The 17,846-nt window shown below is 44.2% G+C and overlaps 1 protein-coding gene across 1 annotated transcript in view; it reads right to left on the reverse strand.

Annotated features, from left to right (window-relative positions):
- The window catches only part of LOC128827946 (maestro heat-like repeat-containing protein family member 2B), a 35,947-nt gene extending 18,306 nt beyond the window's left edge, over window positions 1–17,641 (reverse strand). The window contains exons 1-17 of the mRNA XM_054012157.1: window positions 17,594–17,641; window positions 16,436–16,519; window positions 15,662–15,806; window positions 15,152–15,192; window positions 14,687–14,828; window positions 13,007–13,059; window positions 11,318–11,425; window positions 10,839–10,958; window positions 10,461–10,583; window positions 8,609–8,761; window positions 7,777–7,803; window positions 7,329–7,451; window positions 6,837–6,916; window positions 6,213–6,348; window positions 5,949–6,044; window positions 4,961–5,065; window positions 418–541 (exon numbers count right to left, since the gene is read on the reverse strand). Of these exons, the coding sequence (XP_053868132.1) occupies window positions 418–541; window positions 4,961–5,065; window positions 5,949–6,044; window positions 6,213–6,348; window positions 6,837–6,916; window positions 7,329–7,451; window positions 7,777–7,803; window positions 8,609–8,761; window positions 10,461–10,583; window positions 10,839–10,958; window positions 11,318–11,425; window positions 13,007–13,059; window positions 14,687–14,828; window positions 15,152–15,192; window positions 15,662–15,806; window positions 16,436–16,519; window positions 17,594–17,641 (1,708 nt within the window). The remainder of the gene's footprint in view (window positions 1–417; window positions 542–4,960; window positions 5,066–5,948; window positions 6,045–6,212; window positions 6,349–6,836; window positions 6,917–7,328; window positions 7,452–7,776; window positions 7,804–8,608; window positions 8,762–10,460; window positions 10,584–10,838; window positions 10,959–11,317; window positions 11,426–13,006; window positions 13,060–14,686; window positions 14,829–15,151; window positions 15,193–15,661; window positions 15,807–16,435; window positions 16,520–17,593) is intronic.
- Between the last annotated feature and the right edge of the window lie 205 nt (window positions 17,642–17,846).

Below are 17,846 nucleotides of genomic sequence, written 5' to 3' on the forward strand. Positions count from 1 at the left end.
AGAATTAAAGGGGCCTTATTTCAGGTTAGTTTCATTCATGTAATTCACTAAAATTAATAAGGGCCATTTTAATTCAGAATCAGAGCATCCACACATGTGTTTAATGCCACTTTAAATTTACACCTTTAGTTCATTTGGATTAACTTTCCTTATTGTCCCTGTGTAGACAAGCCCTAAGGAATTTAGCAGATATCTACCTGTATGCAGACCATTTATTATTTGTACAGTTCCCAAAAGTGTGCTAGGCTCTTTACACATCACAATCTTCTCTTCTAATGAGGTATTTACAAGATGCCCACCATTCTGTTATCTAAGTGCTAACAGACAGGACAGAAAGAACTAGACAGGCAGAAAAATGGACATTACAACAGTGAAAGAAGGTGAAGAGTTACTTATACCTGCTAATGGTCTCCTCACCTTGTATACAGAGAAGGCAGCTGATACAGTCAACCACCCACTGACGGGATGTGGCCAGTGAATCACAGCTGTATGGTGCTATTAGTCCAATCAGAGATCCAAACCGATTAAAAGTTTCCTGAGTCTAATTACAAAAGAATGAAGAATGAACGTTCTCCAGCTGTACTAGACTTCACTTGCCATCCTTACTGTTGCTACCAGTCAGCTCTGTGTTTTTGGGGAACCAGGGCACAGTATCTAGCCTGTGTGACTCATGAAGGACACCCCTCACCCCCGTCTCTGTTTGAACCAAAACCGATCAGAGAAAAGGCTTGCAGAGAACAATGAAGGGCATGGGGAGACACACCTAGACAAGGGTGACAAGATTAAGACATCTCCATTTTTGCATACAGAATGAAGAACAGAGACAACTCCCCTAGCCTCATCTGCATGAAAGATGGGACAGGGATTAGCATAAAGAATGAGGAAGGGGGAACCGCACTGAACTCTGGGACCAGAAAAGCAGGGACGCACTGCATCATGGGAATCCCTGCTCCAGATGCTAATGAACCTACGCCTGCACACACCCGACTCAGCAATTATCAGAGCAATTCTAGTAATAAATCTTTGATTGATATCCCATAATACCGAAGCAGCCTAGTTGCTTTGTGAGCTCCCTGGCAGAAAACAACACCCATAGCCAAGAGTGATCAGCTCCTATTGTCTAGTCCAGGGGTCGGCAACCTTTCAGAAGTGGTGTGCCGAGTCTTCATTTATTCACTCTCATTTAAGGTTTCACGTGCCAGTAATACATTTGAACGTTTTTAGAAGGTCTCTTTCTATAAGTCTATAATATATAACTAAACTATTGTTGTATGTAAAGTAAATAAGGTTTTTAAAATGTTTAAGAAGCTTCATTTAGAATTAAATTAAAATGTAGAGCCCCCTGGACCGGTGGCCAGGACCCGGGCAGTGTGAGTGCCATTGAAAATCAGCTCGCGTGCTGCCTTTGGCATGCGTGCCATAGGTTCCCTACCCCTGGCCTAGCCTAAAGAAAATCCTTGAGCCATCAGTTTACCCATAAACAAATCTAGTGTTCTCCCTTGAGCCATTGTATTTTCTCTACCAAACCCCCGATCTATGCCCAAATAAGGGTTCTGATGTATAGACCCAAACTCTGCATCAGTGCCATTGGGATTCTATCTCCTGACTGATCGTGCTGGGGGCTCTGCCTGTCTTCAGCACTCAGGACCCTGAGCTACCACCACCACCTGGGAACCCCGACCAGTTCAAGCCTCATGGAGTGGGGGAGATCCCTCTCTCTCTCTCTGTTTTCTTTTCTACCTCAAGTATTAACCTTTAAAATGTAACTGTTATGTTTGTTTAGCTCTCCTTGGGTAGTTATCACTATTATTCAATAAATAACTTTTATGGTTCAGCTGGTTGCTTCTCTCTCTCTCTCTCTGAATTTTACTCTTTTGTGTTTTTAGCTTCCACCATTTACTCGGCAGCAACACTTCTTGTACCTAAGCTAAAGATCCCTGTAGTGCCCAAAAATACTGTGGGGTTTGCTCATCAAGTGTGTTACTCCCAGTACAATTGTAATGTGAAAGTGTGATAGGGACGTGTTAAAGTTGGGGCACATAAGGGAGGGGCAGCTGAAAGTGCTGTTCAACCCAGCCTCTTGAGACCAGGGGCACATAAGGGTACCAGCTTGAAAGTGCTGCTTAACCCAGCCCACTGAATACAGGGACACATGAGGGGATCAGCCGGGGAGTGCTGATTGACTTCCTCTGGTAGCGTGTGTGTGTGCGCGCGCATCTTCATCTAGTTCTAGTTATTAGCCCTGGGGAACCTAGGTCCTGCAGGGTAGCTCCATTGGGAGGGGACTTGTAGAAGGAAGGAGTAGAACTCCATATGAACACACAAGTGACATAAGCCCCACATTAATAAAATTACAGAACCCTCCCACCCCCCCCCCCCAGAAGAGTAACCCTAATCAATGAGCCTACCCAAAGTGACGGGCACATCTGATAACATTGTGCCTCTGATTCCTGTACTGAACTGGGGAATGCACATTGGAAAACATAATCCCAATTGTACATACAAATGGATGGGGTCTAAATTAGCTGCTATCATTCAAGGAAGAGACCTCAGAGTCGTTGTGTACAGTTCTCTGAAAGCATCTGCTCAACATGCAGTCAAAAACCATAACAACATGTTAGGAACCATTAGGAAAGGGATCGATAATAAGAAGTAAATATCATTATGCCACTGTATAAATCTACAGTACCCCCACACCTTGAATACTGCGTGCAGTTTTGGTCATCTCATCTCAAAAAAGATATGTTAGAATTGGAAGAAATCCAGAGAAGAGCAACAAAAATGATTAGGCGTATGGGACAACTTCTCGTAAAAGGAGAGATTAAAAAGACAGGGACTTTTCAGCTTGGAAAAGAGACGACTAAGAGGGACTATGATAGAGAACTATAAAATCATGACTGGTGTAGAGAAAGTCAATAAGGAAGTGTTATTTAGCCCTTCACATAACACAGGAACAAGGGGTCACCCAATGAAATTAATAGGCAGCAGGTTTAAAACAAACAAAAGGAAGCATTTCTTCACACAATGCAGTCAACCTGTGGAACTCCTTGCCAGGGAGATGTTGTGAAGGCCAAAAGTATAACTGGGTTCAAAAAAGAATTAGAGGAGTTCACGGAGGATAGGTCCATCAATGGCTATTAGCTACCATGGTCAGGGATGCAACCCCATGATCTGGGTGTCCCTAAGCCTCTGACTGCCAGAAGCTGGGGCTGGGACTGTCCAACAGGGGATGGTTCACTTGACAATTGCCTTGTTCTGTTCATTCCCTCTGAGGCATCTGGCACCCACCACTGTCAGAAGACAGGATACTGGGCTAGATGAACCATTCTCCTGGGGGATCCAGGATAGCCACTCTTATGTTTTATGTTCTTAGCTGATTAAATAGAAATTCAGCTTTAGCATCCTGGGAGCATAAGAACCAAGAATGCATTTGTGACACTGGCAGACCAGTCAACCTGTGTATGACCCATAATAACTTAACAAGAGGCGCTTCTACTGTATCAAGACAGTTCACTTGCATGTGAATTTCTAAGAGATGTATTAGTCTAGCAATCATCAACTCATTCAAAAATGAACCATAGAGGCTAAGTGTATTTGTCTGTGTTTATCTATACCCGGTTAGAAGTTTCACAATGTAACCAAATTAGCTTGTAGATGCTAATTCCCTTTCATGTCTTAATTGCCTTAATTATGTATGCAAGGTGTTCAGTTAACCTTAAAATCCAAGATGTAAGACACCCCAGGAAACCAATCATTTCTACATTATCTTCAGCTTAACAATCTGTGTTATAATGGAAGAACAGCTAATTACCTTATGTGAATGAATGTAACTAGTTTACTGTGTATGCACAGGAAATAGAAGATTATCTTCAAAGCAAAGTACAACAGGTGATCTGCATTGGGGGAAGGTCCTGCTGTGACAATTTCTGTGAGGTAGGCTTGTCAGCCTGCTATAATAGCTATAAAAGAGAAGGCTTGGGCCTGATCCTATCATCTGTAGTCTGCTTAAACTTTGAACAGGGAATGTATGTCATAGGACAGAGATTTTCCAAATAACATTTGGAATAACCCAGAAAGTGCATGGAAAAACTAACAGACTTTACATCTAAGCTGCCTTTGGATTCTGATCTGTTGGGATGATTCCAGAGAGACTTTTACAAACCAGCAGTTTATTCCATCACTGTTGTGATCCTGAACTATGAACACTGAAAGTCACTTGTATGGATATTGATCATTTAACTATTTGTAACTCTCTTCTTTCTTTTAACAATAAATCTTAGATTTAGTTATTAAGGATTGGCTGACAACATGATATTTGGGAAAGACCTGAGATTCATATTGACCTGGGGAGAAGTATCTGGTCCTTTATGATCAGTGAACCTCACATATGGTGAGCCAGGTTTTCAGTAACCTCTCACTATATTAGACATAGAATATCAGGGTTGGAAGGGACCTGAGGAGGTCATCTAGTCTAACCCTGTGCTCAAAGCAGGACCAATCCCCGGAGAGATTTTTACCCCACTTCCCTAAATGGCCTCCTTAAGAATTCAACTCTCAACGCTGGGTTTAGCAGGCCACTGCTCAAACCACTGAGCTATCCCTCCCCCTGCTTCCAAGACATGGATGTTTAGATGGGAGCCACGGTCTGGACTGCCAAAAGGGGACTGCGTTTGGCATCTTGTTAACTAGGGTGGGAGCTCTTCTGTTGTTGACTTGGTGAATCTAATTCTAGAATAAGCCATCAGTTTGGGGGATTGTCTGCCCTCTACTTCTTGCAGTCTGCCCGGAGTGTGGTCACAGCATTGTTGTGTAAACCTCTCTCTTCTGGAAGCAGGGGGATCTTAGTCACCTTGAGATCCCAGCTGCTGCCCTGGAAGAGTTTTTCATGCATTTGCGTGGAATGTCAGATCTGATATAAGCAGGGAAGTCAGCTCAAGGAAGAGTAAGAGGCTATACTCACTGTGCTATTAACTGTCTCTTGATAGGCAGTCAGCAGCTGGGTGCTGGCCTGCAAGGCCCTTTCTCTCTCCCACTCCTTGTCTGAACTGAGCCATGGCCTTAGTAGCTGTTGGTAGAGCAGGGGAATGGACAGAGTTAGTACCAGAAAATCCCCCCAAAAGTTCCTCTTCAACAGGTTTAATTGTCACTAAAATCCCTCTCCAAAGCATCTGACCTCGGTGTAGCAAAGGAATTACATGTCTAATGGAAGAGCCCCTTAGATATACAAGTCCCAGGGACCAGATTCACCTCTGGTGATTGAAGCCAAAGGAGTTACATGAGAGATGAATCTGGGGCCGTGTATGTGATGTCTGCTGTAGACTGTCTGATGGGAGCTGTCTAGCACTTTGCATGCTGTTTGATGTCTGCTGCTGTGGTCTGTTTCCTGGGCAACTTCTCCCACGTCGAGTGGCAAAATGACAGAGAGGAGCATTTCTTTTTATTAATTTGAATAAGAGCAGAGAAGTCCCCCCAGCCCAGCTCCTTTTATAACTTCACTTTTATACGGAAGGTGCATCAAACTCCCCACCCCTCAGCTCTTCAAGATATTCTGTTCATGTCTGAGGAACAAGAAGTCTCCTCTGAATGAGTTTCCATACACAGGGCTTAACTCAACAGTAATGAATTCCTCTTAGAAGAAGTGATCAGTTTCAACTGGTTCTCTTGGATTTGGCTACTGCAGTGGTGATTATCTTGCCGGTCCAAGTAGTGTCAACTCCATTGTAAGAACTCGATCCCAATCCAGCCCTGGTATAAAATGGCATAGCTTCCGTGGATTTCAATGGGGTAAATGCCCACTTATCACAAGGAAGAATGTAGTGCTTTCTCCCTAAAATTAACTCCATTGTGGAAAATTCCTCCACAACTGAAGCTTGACCCCCCTAAATCTCTGACTCTTCCCTGCTGTAACACAAGAAACAATCTCCACCGCGGTTCAATGGTCTACTCACATCAAACATTTCCTGGAACCAGTCTGCGGTTGGTTCTTCCTCCAGCAAAGTCTTCATTAGCTTGCCAAGGGCTTCCACGGACCTCATGTACAGTGACTGAAACCAGAAGAGAAGGAGTGAGGCTCAGCGCAGATCATCTGTGTGTGTGGGCTGGGGAAAGCCAACCATAACCTTGCCAGGGAGGCCATGTGTGACTGCCATCGCCCAGTGCCTGCTGGGCAGAAATACAGTGGATGGTGCCAGAGGAGAATTGTTGTCACGTACCTGTATATGCAGAGCATCCTTTGCTGTCTCGCCTTCCTCTATCATCTTCTCCAAGGGAGGAAGGGGAAATAAACTTTTGAAACACTGATCTATGAGCTCACGGTTTTCCTCCAAGGTCAAAGATGGTTTGAGTTTGCTGGCAGAAGAAAGATAGGGAGAAAAGTCATGCATTAGACTCAGTACCACCTCCAAGTAAAAGAGTGGGTCCAATGGCTAGAGATTGCCCCAGTCTAGAACCCCAAATACAAACAACCCTTCACTTTGCAGCTGAGCACCTCCTTGCACCTCTATTAACTATTGGCTCGTCTAGAAGTAAAGCTAAAGCTTCAAGTCCCCTTTTTAGAGAAACCCACAAGCTTCCTTCCCCCTGCCAGCTAGCCAGACACCTCCCTCCCCATCTGAACTCTCCTCCATTGTACTGCATGCCCCACAACCTCCAGTCTTGTGTCTTTCAAGCACAAACCTCCAAATGGACACATTCAAACCCTCAAGAATGAAAGTTCTGCTGGTGAGCAGCATGTGAGCCAAACCCTGCAGGCATCAGACTGCTCCCAACCTGACACTCCTGAATTAACAAATAAGAAGTCATCACAGTGCCAGGAAATGTGGCAGAAAATAGCCTACCTCAGATGTCCAATGGCAAGAATTGCCTTGTAGCGAACTGGAGATGCCAGGGAATCCAGTGGTTCCTTTTTAATGAAGTCCTGAAATGCATTAATAGGGACATAAAAAATGGGAAATGGATTTGAAAGGCAGAGAGGTCTTCCTCTCACACCCTGAAATAGGGCCATATGCCAGACCTGTGACAAACAGACACTGTACTCAGCAGGCTCTCTGCCTCTGAAATGGACCGTAGGGCCATCTGCAGGCTATACGGAGGACAGAAAGATAATTCACCAGACACAAGCCATTCCTTCCAGTTACAGCCCACAATATGTCAGCATCTCTGCCGAGCTCAGAGTGGACCCAGCATTCGGGTGACATGCAGGTAGCTCATGAGACTGCAGTAGTACAGTCACAGCCAATGGATAAAATAACATCTCCCTGGAAAACCAGTCTTATTGCATTACAACAAACTCCTTTGTACTTCAGTCCTCAAAGCTCCTAATCACTCACCAGCATGTAGCCAAGGAGCTCCTGTTTGTAAGAGAATTCGAACTCCTGGGAATCTCTGGTCTCCAAGATGGCACAGCTAATCTCCGTGACATTCTGGATGAGAGTTAATTTTAGGTACATATCCTACATAATCCAGAAGGAGAAACAAGGGAATGTGGATGAGAAACTGAGAGAAGAACCAGAGTCCAGAAGATAAAGATCAGGAATTAAATCTAGCCTCAGGAGAGAAGAGAGGTGTCCGCAGACCCCAGAAGGCAGAGGACCCCAGCTCTGCACCCACCTCAGAAGAAAAGAAAACCCAGGTTCATCAAATAAATCCAGGTCCACTTACACCAGAGCAACCAGGACTCCTGCTTGATGTAGCAAGGAAATCAAGCTCTGTGCAATTTAAACAAGCAACTTGTGTATAGAAAATGCAAGACCTGAGAGCGGATTAATTAGAATTTACCTTGTTCGTAACAGTGATGCCCAGCACCTGAAAAACGAAATGCAAAACAGCTCTTAGCAACGTATGTCCAACATAACACACATCCTCAAAATGTCCTGGCTGGTGAATATGGAGCAGAGAGAAATCACTATTGTTAAATCTTCCAAAAGGCAGGAAATGTATCCAGAGGGGGTGTTTTGTAGAGGTCAATATCAGGGGCCATCCTATGTAATATTTGCATTTGTGAATTACTAGAAGATATCAGTTTGGTTCAACTATTTTTGACAATCCCTAAGTGAGAGTCTCAGTCAGATAGGGCAGAATTGAATGGCAAAGTGACGTGGAGAGGTTGCTCTGAGATGAGAGTCAGTGCCAGCAGTCAGACACCTAGGGAACAGAAATAAGGAGCACACAGACAAACAAGAAGACAGATAAGAGGTAAGGGAAGTAGTGTGTCCAAGAAACAGAGTGACAGCAAATCAACTAAATACAAGCTAGCACTAGTCTCTCTTGGGTAGCGAAAGATAGAGCTAGATACACATACATATTAGGGGAGTTAGAGTGTTATTCTGAATAGCCTGAGTGTGACTGCATCTGAATTACTGTGTAGCTGTGGTCTACAGAATTTCAGAAGAATATAAAGAAACTAGAGAAAATACAAAGAAGAGCAACAAAAATGCTACAACATGTGACAGCTCACACTCCGTCCATTACAGTTTTAAATTTGAGTTATGTGACAAATTATTGCTCAAAGGAGAGTTTTAGAAAATACAAGCCCTCTCTCTATAAACTCAGAGGCAATGCTATCACTTCAGGGTAATGCCCCTAACACTTATCACACAAAAGCTCTTACCTGACAACTGGCTCTGTAGTGGTGAAGGATGTTCCCTGTGATGTCTGCCTCCACTCGGGAGAGAAGCTGGTCTTTTGGAGCATGAACAGCCACGTTGCTGTATGTCAGCATCAGGGTGCTGCGAGTCTTGCCTCTTTTTCCACGGTGGTAGTCCTAGACAATCGGAAACGTCACTAGAGACAAGTTCTTGTGATTCATTTTGCCTTGGAATTCTGATCTGCTGCTGACCGAGGAATTGCTCACAGCAGCAATGGCAGTTTGCACTTGCAAAGCTCTTTTCAGCCAAAGATCTCAAACCACTTGCAAACAGTATTTAAGCAATATAATAACTGTGTGAGGTAGGGAGTTATTAGTATCTCCATCATTCCCACAGGTCACTCTGACACAGAGAACCTAAAATGCTGAACCTACAGCAGTGAAGTACACGGGAGCTTAGTCGTTGACACTGGTGGGTACAAGATCAGGCGCTAAATGTCTTGCCTAAGGCTGCACAGTGAGTAAATGCAGAGCCAGCAATGGAAGCCCAGAGGCCTAGTCTCCTGCTCTATCCTCTAGATCAGTGGTTTTCAACCAGGAGTAGTTGTGTACCCCTGAGGGTCTGCAGAGGTCTTCCGGGGGTATATCAACTCATCTAGATATTTGCCAGTTTTAGAAGCATAGAATATCAGGGTTGGAAGGGACCTCAGGACGTCATCTAGTCCAACCCCCTGCTCAAAGCAGGACCAATTCCCAACTAAATCATCCCAGCCAGGGCTTTATCAAGCCTGACCTTAAAAACCGCTAAGGAAGGAGATTCCACCACCTCTTAGGGAACCCATTCCAGTGCTTCACCACCCTCCTAGTGAAAAAGTTTTTCCTAATATCCAACCTAAACCTCCCCCACTGCAACTTGAGACCATTACTCCTTGTTCTGTCATCTGGTACCACTGAGAACAGTCTAGATCCATCCTCTTTGGAACCTCCTTTCAGATAGTTGAAAGCAGCTATCAAATCCCCCGTCATTCTTCTCTTCTGCAGACTAAACAATCCCAGTTCCCTCAGCCTCTCCTAATAAGTCATGTGCTCCAGCCCCCTAATCATTTTTGTTGCCCTCTGCTGGACTCTTTCCAATTTTTCACATCCTTCTTGTAATGTGGGGCCCAAAACAGGACACAGTTTTCCAGATGAGGCCTCACCAATGTCAAATAGAGGGGAACGATCACGTCCCTCGATCTGCTGGAAATGCCCCTACTTATACAGCCCAAAATGCCATTAGCCTTCTTGGCAACAAGAGCACACTGTTGACTCATATCCAGCTTCTCGTCCACTGTAACCCCTAGGTCCTTTTCTGCAGAACTGCTTCCTAGCCATTCGGTCCCTAGTCTGAAACAGTGAATGGGATTCTTTCGTCCTAAGTGCAGGACTCTGCACTTGTCCTTGTTGAACCTCATCAGGTTTCTTTTGGCCCAATCCTCTAATTGTCTAGGTCCCTCTGTATCCTATCCCTACCCTCCAGTGTATCTACCATCATTTTACAACAGACTGCCTGCAGTTAAGCAGAGAGGAGCACAATCTGGAGCTGGGGTTCTCTCAAATGATTTTTATCATCTGATGTCTCATGGCTTGAGCGCTCCTCCCATGCACAATGTGTGGGAACTACATCAGTCGCTTGCATGGAAAAGACATCAGACGATAAAAATCATTTTAGAGAACCCCAGCTCCCGATTGTGCTCCTCTCTGCTTAACTGCAGGCATCACGTAGAACGCATACATTGGGGGACAATGCTAGCTGACCAGAGCAGACACTACCGCAGAGTTGCTGCCCCTGCTTTAGAGGGAGAGGAAGTTTGAGAGAAGCCCCTGGCTCCTTTACCTTCAGGTGGCTGATGAACCCAGAAATCTTAACCTTGCTCATTGCAGCCCCAAACTCCTGAAGTGCGTTCAAGGTGAGGTCCAAGTGGCTCTCAGCAGACAATGCAAGGATGGAAATGACTCCCTGTGACCCAAGAAAAATACTGGTTAGGATCGAACCAGGTGCCTGATAGACCCCACGACTCCATTCCTTTCACCTGAAGTGGTGTAAAGTTCCAGTGAGGCCTGAGACACATGGGGAGCGGGGGCTGAGTGAAATAGCCATGAAGAGGATGTGACGCAACATGGCATCTGTCCCCCGAGGCCAACTCAGAGCTGAGCCCCACAGGCAGCATTCAGGGATTACTTGGTAAAGTGGGGAGAGGGACAGAGTCCTCACCTCTCTCTCAGGGGCTTCCGTATAATCTGTTGTCGTCAGAAATGTATTAATCTGTGATTTAACATGGACCAGGTCCTGACACACTGCTAAGGACGTTCCTAGTGCCTTATACAGGAAACTCTGAAAGAAAGAGACCAGCACTGAGACATCAGTAACACAACGTGCCTGTCAGTACAGACCCAGCTCAGCAACACTCAGGAAGGAACAAGATAGCCAAGTCCAAGCATCCAGACTGCAGAAACATCCCATCATCTAGCCCAGCCAGAGAACCAACAATGCAGTACAGACAAACAGCCTGTCCAAGCAAATATTGGAAGGGCGGGGGAGGGGGGAACAAGAGAGCAGGGAACAACTAAAAACAAATGTTATATGCAGAATAAGATATAAAGTAATGAAGCCTTGAGAGAAGCCTTATGCAGCCCCCCAGTCAGAATTTCAAGGGAAATGAATGAGAAACTAAGCCTTAACAGATAACAAACCTTCTCTTTGGAGGGGCTGGCATAGCCGGCCATCTGCTGGCTCAACTCAAGGCTTATCTGGCTACTCCAGGCACTGTCACCTATCATCTCCAGAGATGTCCTTAGGAACTGAGTGTTAAACAAGAGTTAAAGCAGATGGTTAATTGCAAGAATTTGGGGGTTGTTGTGGGGTTTGTTTGCTTCTTTGTTTGGTGTTTTTTTCTTCCTTGTTCTCTGTTGTAAAATTTCCAATATTCAGGTGTCATGGGAAGATTATTTCCCTATTGACAACTATAAACATCAACAACCCAGACTTCCTCTGCCTGTTGTTCTTTAACCTTTGCTTGATGATTCCTCTCAGTCCCCAAACCCAGATGGACAGTGAATTGGAGAATGAGATGGAGCCAAGAAATCTGACCATTCAGGAGTGATTTTATAGCGGATGGAAAATGGGTCTAATAAATTTTGAACAAAGGGCCCTGGACTATGAAGGACCAAGCACCTTCTCTGAAGTGTTATGGACCCTTTATGCCACCTCCTGAGGGTTCCCAGGATTGTGAGGTACCTCACTACCACCTGCCCTTAGCATGAGGAAGCCTCCTCTGTGCCTGCCACATGTCAGCTCCTGACTCTGCCACTGGGTACCCAAAGGACCTGGGGTCACACCCTCAACTCCCATTGAAGTCAGCGAGAGGTTAGTAACTCTCAGCACTTTGCTGTTCAGGCCCGAATTTTGAGCAGCAGCCAGAAAATATCAGAAACCTCACAAGAGAACCTAATCTTCTTTGATTTTTTTAGCTCAAAGAATTTCAAATGAGGCTGGATCTGGAATGGGAAATTCTAGAGTGTAATCCAACCCCAAATGGAACTCCAAACCTTCTGGGGCTTATTTGTCACTAGGTCCTTTCCTTTCATTTTCAGCACTCGCCATAAAAATGTTCCTTGTCTGGATTTACAGGAGGCTGTAAAGAGCTCTTTCTGACCAGAAAGGCTTCTCCATGAGATACAGTCACCAAACCTTGTCTTGTCTCTTTTCCTTTTTGGGTTTCTCAGAGCAAATTTTCTTTTGAGTGGCATATAGAAAAAAAGAATCCTTTAAATGTCCCCCAGTGATGCTTTAGCACCATTAGCATGCTGGTTTTCTGGTTAAGTTTTGTGTTGTTCCCAGTGGTAATACAGAGTTATTTATAACTAGAGCTGGTTGAACAATAGTAAGTCCATTTCACAAAACAAGTGGGATTTTTCACCACACAAATGAAAAGTGAAAGAAACAAAAATATTTTGCTTTTCAAAATCAAAAATGACCATTATTCAATTCTTTGTTTTCCCCCTTTCCTTCCCTTTATCCCTTGTCCCATGCCTTTTTCCCCTCTTCCACTTTGTGACTGAAAAAGCCAGATGGGGGAGGAGACAAACAGGAAAGCAACTGGGGAAAAAAAACCCAAAATCAACTTCAGTTTAAAAAAACTAAACATTTTCTATTTGGGTTGGGGTTGCTTTGTTTTGTGTAAAAAAAAAAAAAAAAACTGAAAAATTTGAAAATGTCCCATGAAAATAAAAAAGGCCATTTTTCACTGAACAAAAGTTGCAAATGAAATGGTTTGACCAGCTCTGCTTATAATGAATAATTTATCATTATTCTTTCCCCAGCTGATACATTTGGAGAGGGGAGGAAGGGCTGTGACAATACAGCTGAAAGCCATCTTGTACCTGAAGCAGCATGTGCTCCCACCGTTCATGGTCCAGGGAATTCTCTGTGTTTCCTATAAAGCAGGAGGCAAAACAATAATGTCACTTAGGTTATCAAGAAGAGTCGTCCCAGGTATCTCCTTTGCAATCTGTCCTTCTAAAACCCCTGGTCTGCCAAGCTGTAACATACCTGGGCTTTCAAGACTAAATGGGACCTACGCCAACATTCTTTGTTGGACCAACAGAAAGTATCATGTTATGTACCCTGCTGGCATTTTTATTCAGGGTCAGTCAACCCACCAGGAGTGAGATGCTGAGCACTCCCAATTCCTGTTGACTTTCATGGGAGCTGAGGATGCTGAGCACCTCACAAAACTGTTCAGCACACCAGAAGACTGAGTTTAATGTGAATACAAACTTTTCCTGCATAATAAGAGATTCTGGACTTGATCCTAACTTGATGTAAATCGGTGTAGCTTCACTGAAGTCAATGGAATTATACTGATTTACATCAGCTGAGAATCTGGCCCTGATTCTGAATGCCCAGCTCTAACCTACCCTTCTTTAATGTCGGCACAATGTAGTACTGGGGACTCTGTACAGCAACAACAACTAGGGAAGATACAGCTCATTTCTTAAATCTGTTTTTTGAATATCAAACCCACTTGAACATTTTGGGGTCCGATGTTCATCAGAAAGATATCGGGTTTGTGCTCCACGTAAGGTCTGTCATACTCCACAGAGACTATACTGGCACAGCTATGTCATTAGACATAACCCCATAGTGTAGACACAACCTACACCAGGGGTCGGCAACCTTTCAGAAGTGGTGTGCCGAGTCTTCATTTATTCACTCTGATTTAAGGTTTCGCATGCCAGTAATACATTTTAACATTTTAAGAAGGTCTCTTTCTATAAGTCTATTATATAAAACTATTGTTGTATGTAAAGTAAATAAGGTTTTTAAAATGTTTAAGAAGCTTCATTTAAAATTAAATTAAAATGCAGAGTCCCCTGGACCGGTGGCCAGGACCCAGGCAGTGTGAGTACCACTGAAAATCAACTCGCGTGCCACCTTTGGCACACGTGCCATAGGTTGCCTACCCTTGGCCTACACTGATTGAAGGGTTTTTTCCATGGAGGTCAATAGATTCATACCACTGTAAAATTGGTGAAAGACATTTTTAGGCCCACAATACCTAGATTCTACAAAGGGCAGCCACTTGGCCAACCTAGCTTTTACGGCTCGGGTTTCCTTACAGAAAGAAAACTCTGGGTTTTTTAATTGAATCACCCTTGAAAGTAAACATGGGGTTTAATTTTCAGAAAAATTCAGTTTCCAAAATCAGACTATATATGTAACCCCAAAATATTTCACTAACCTCCAGCTTCATGTGTATTCACCTTCCCAACTAATAACCTAGCAAAGGTGTGGGGGGAACTGCTGTAAAATTTCCATTCAGCTGAAACCTTCCTGGCCTGATTCTGCCCTGATTGAATTGGCCTCAGTGGTTCAACTCTGGATTTACCCCAGTGGTTCCCAGTTATCCAGGTGAAGGAAAAGTGAGGGCCCAGAACCCCAACTTCAATTCCCCACTGTTCTCATGTACTGCAACAGGAATGGCACAACGCATGTCAATAGGAAGCTGCATTTTGTGGCTTCCCTTCCATGGACCGCACTCCTCCTAACTAGCACTTTACCTTCAATGTACTGCAGCAGAGGTGGGATCTTTACTACCCACATCTCACCCACTGCTGCATGGATAGTTTCATGCAGGGCCTTCAGTAATTGCAAGGTCGCATATCCATGTCCTTCTCTTTCATAAGGGGATGAGGCTACTACCTGTCAATGAGAGAGAAAGAACAGGCTAAGTTTTGTCAGCACAACACCAGTTTGTTCCTGAAGGAGGGAAGAGTTCCGACTCTCTCATTGTGGAGACCGTACAATAGAGTTTTTGCTTCTACTGCAGTGTCTTCCTGAAGAAGCAAGCATTCTAGCTAGTACGAGGATGCAGAACAGTGTGTCTCAGGAGAGGGTGGAGAGAGAGAGAGACCCAATCATACACATTCCTCAGCCTGTCTATAAGCATCTCTATAAAACCGATTTTTATAGTTAACTGTCCCACTTCACATTTCGCAGAAAACCTATTTTCATGGTCTACTCACCAGGAGTCGCGCCAGCAGCCCCTGGGGTGTAGGGAGTTTCACTAGGGAAAGAAACAGAATAGCATTAATTATGCCAGGCTTTGCAGAGAGTCCTGCTGATGTTATTCACCTATCCATTTCCAACGTGCCCACCAATGTTGAATACAGCTGATAATAATTTGCATTTCCGTAGTACTTTCAGTCTGAGCATCTCAAAATGCTTTACAAACAGGAATGAATTCCGCCTCACAGCACCTCTATGAGGTTGGCATTAATTACTCCTTCATTTCAAAAGTGGGGAAGCTGAGAGAGAAAGATCAAGTGATTTCCCCAAGGTCACATCAGAATTTTGGTGGCAAGGCGGGAACAGAACCCACGTTTCCTAGCTCCCTCCCATGGCCATGTTGTAATCACAAGACCATCCCTCATTCATTTTAGCCTCCTGATTGCAGACGAGAGAACTGGAGCAGACTGAATCTGTTCATTTCATAGGGCCTGGAGAGAATAAATGAAAGAGTTTCTGTTATAAACCTGGTCCACTGTAGTCGAGGCAAGCAGCTTCTTCTCCTTCCTGCTGCTTTTTCTCAGCCAGTTCCCTAAGGCATCTGCAGAGAGGCTTCAAAGTACCCGTGTACTGAGCTGGCACCACATACTCCAGAAGCCTTGGCCATAACACCTGCAGAGAAGAGCGAGACTGTTCAGTACAGAGCTATTTCCATTCCCCCACCTCCAGTATCCTGCTGTCTGAATCCCTCCCTGTCATGTAGCTTCTCCTTTTATTCATCACTGACCCTTCCCTAACCTATCACCTCATCTCTCTCTCCCCAACATCTCACTCTACCTGTCCGGTGCCCCCGCACTCTGCCTTTTAAATACACTGCCTAGTTTGGTGAATCCTCTTTCCCTGCATTAGAGCATTATGGAGCTATTTAGATAGCACCATAAACTCACCCAGAACTTTACAGACCTATAGAAGGCACAGTTCCAGCCCCAGTATCTGTTCAAATCCAGGATCACCAAATCAGAAGTATTCATGGGGGATCTAAGGGGAAGTTGCACTCAGACAGTGGAAAGAATTAAGAGAAGATCTCTGCAACATGATTCCTTCCAGTTAAGTTGCTTTACATCTTTTCTCTAATGTGAACCACTTACTCCATGATGAAGGGGTCACACTATCCCTGACATGAATTTGATATGCTGTTCCTCCATTATGCTGACTGTGCAAAAAGCTTCCTTGTGGAGAGGTACAAGGAACATAAGGAAGAACGTCCTTATTTCAAGAAGCTGTAGCAACAGGTCACTTACTTGGGTCATTCCACTGACTGAGGTGTCCAGACATTGCAGGATGTCAATGCACAGGGTTTGGATAGTGCTTTCTTCTTGAATAGCCTGGGTGAGAAGTGTTGTACCCTGCTGTGAGATAGCTAATAAGTTCTATAGAGCTAGTAGTAAGACACTGGCTATAGAATCAGTGTCCTTCTCTTACAAAGCCATCTTGAACATTGACCTATGCCTGCTTTTATATTGCACTGGAAGTGCACAAACGTCTGAAGGAAAGAGAATAATAGAAACTCCTAACTGGTGGGTCAGATTCCAGGCTTAGGAAAACCCTAAAGTGAAGGGAATGATTCACTGAACACAAAAGAGTTTCCCCAACAGCGTTAAATGTTTTAAAATTTGAAAAACTGTTTCATCTTTTTATCTCTGAGGAAAAACATTCAGCCTCTGCCCAGTGGAAATAAATATGCAGAACCAGGGGATCCACTCTGTTTGTTCTGATGCCCCAACCAGCTTGGTCATTCTGTGTGTAGTGAGTGTGATTCTATCAACAACTTACTGTAAAGTTGAACTGTTTATGTTAATACATATCATGGATCCAGTCATGGAGCACAAAGTGTCTGGAGCCCCTGGCTGTGTCCATGGATAGAAATACGGATTGAAGAGATTTTTAAACTAGTACATGTAGAGTAGAGTATGTAGTGCGGGAAATAGGCAGCAAGCTTTTCCAGGCTCCTGACAGTCTGGGATGCAGCCTGCAGAACCTCGGTGTTTTGCTGATAGTTTATGTATGCTTCAACAGCCACAGAATTGGGCATCATTATGTTCTCTGGAGAGTCTATTGAAAACAAAAAGATGTGCTTCCTTGTACAAGAACATTTCACTGAAAAATGGTGTTTTCAGAAGTTTCAATGTCTCATCAGAGGTTTGAGTAACCTCGATAACTCTGTTAGATGTAAATACCCAGTGTGAGATTCTGATCTCTGTTACACTCGTATAAATCCAGAGTAACGCCACTAAAGTCAGTGGAGTTACCTTGACTTTACACCAATAGAACTCATCAGATTCTGGCTCTAATCATTCAGTCCAGCTGTCCTTGAGTCAAAACTCCCACGGAAGGCAAGGGGAGCAATCAGCATGCAAGAATGGTAGGACCGAGTCCTACGTGTTAAGAACTCTCCTTACCAGTTTGCTGGTGGACACACTGAACTCGTGGAAAACATATGCTACCATATCCCATTCTACACAATTCTCCACACTTCCTGAACTGAGCAGCCTCCTGATGAAATGAAGAACTGCCTTCCTCACCTGCAAGGGTAGAGATTACACACAAGAGTTATTATTATCCCTTCTGCCTGAAATAGGAGATAGGATATGAGAGTCCTTATGCTTTTAAGTTTATCTCCTTAGATTATAAACGTGGATACATTTAACACAG

This window comes from Malaclemys terrapin, chromosome 23, assembly GCF_027887155.1.
Source record: "Malaclemys terrapin pileata isolate rMalTer1 chromosome 23, rMalTer1.hap1, whole genome shotgun sequence".
Taxonomy (NCBI): Eukaryota; Metazoa; Chordata; order Testudines; family Emydidae; genus Malaclemys; species Malaclemys terrapin.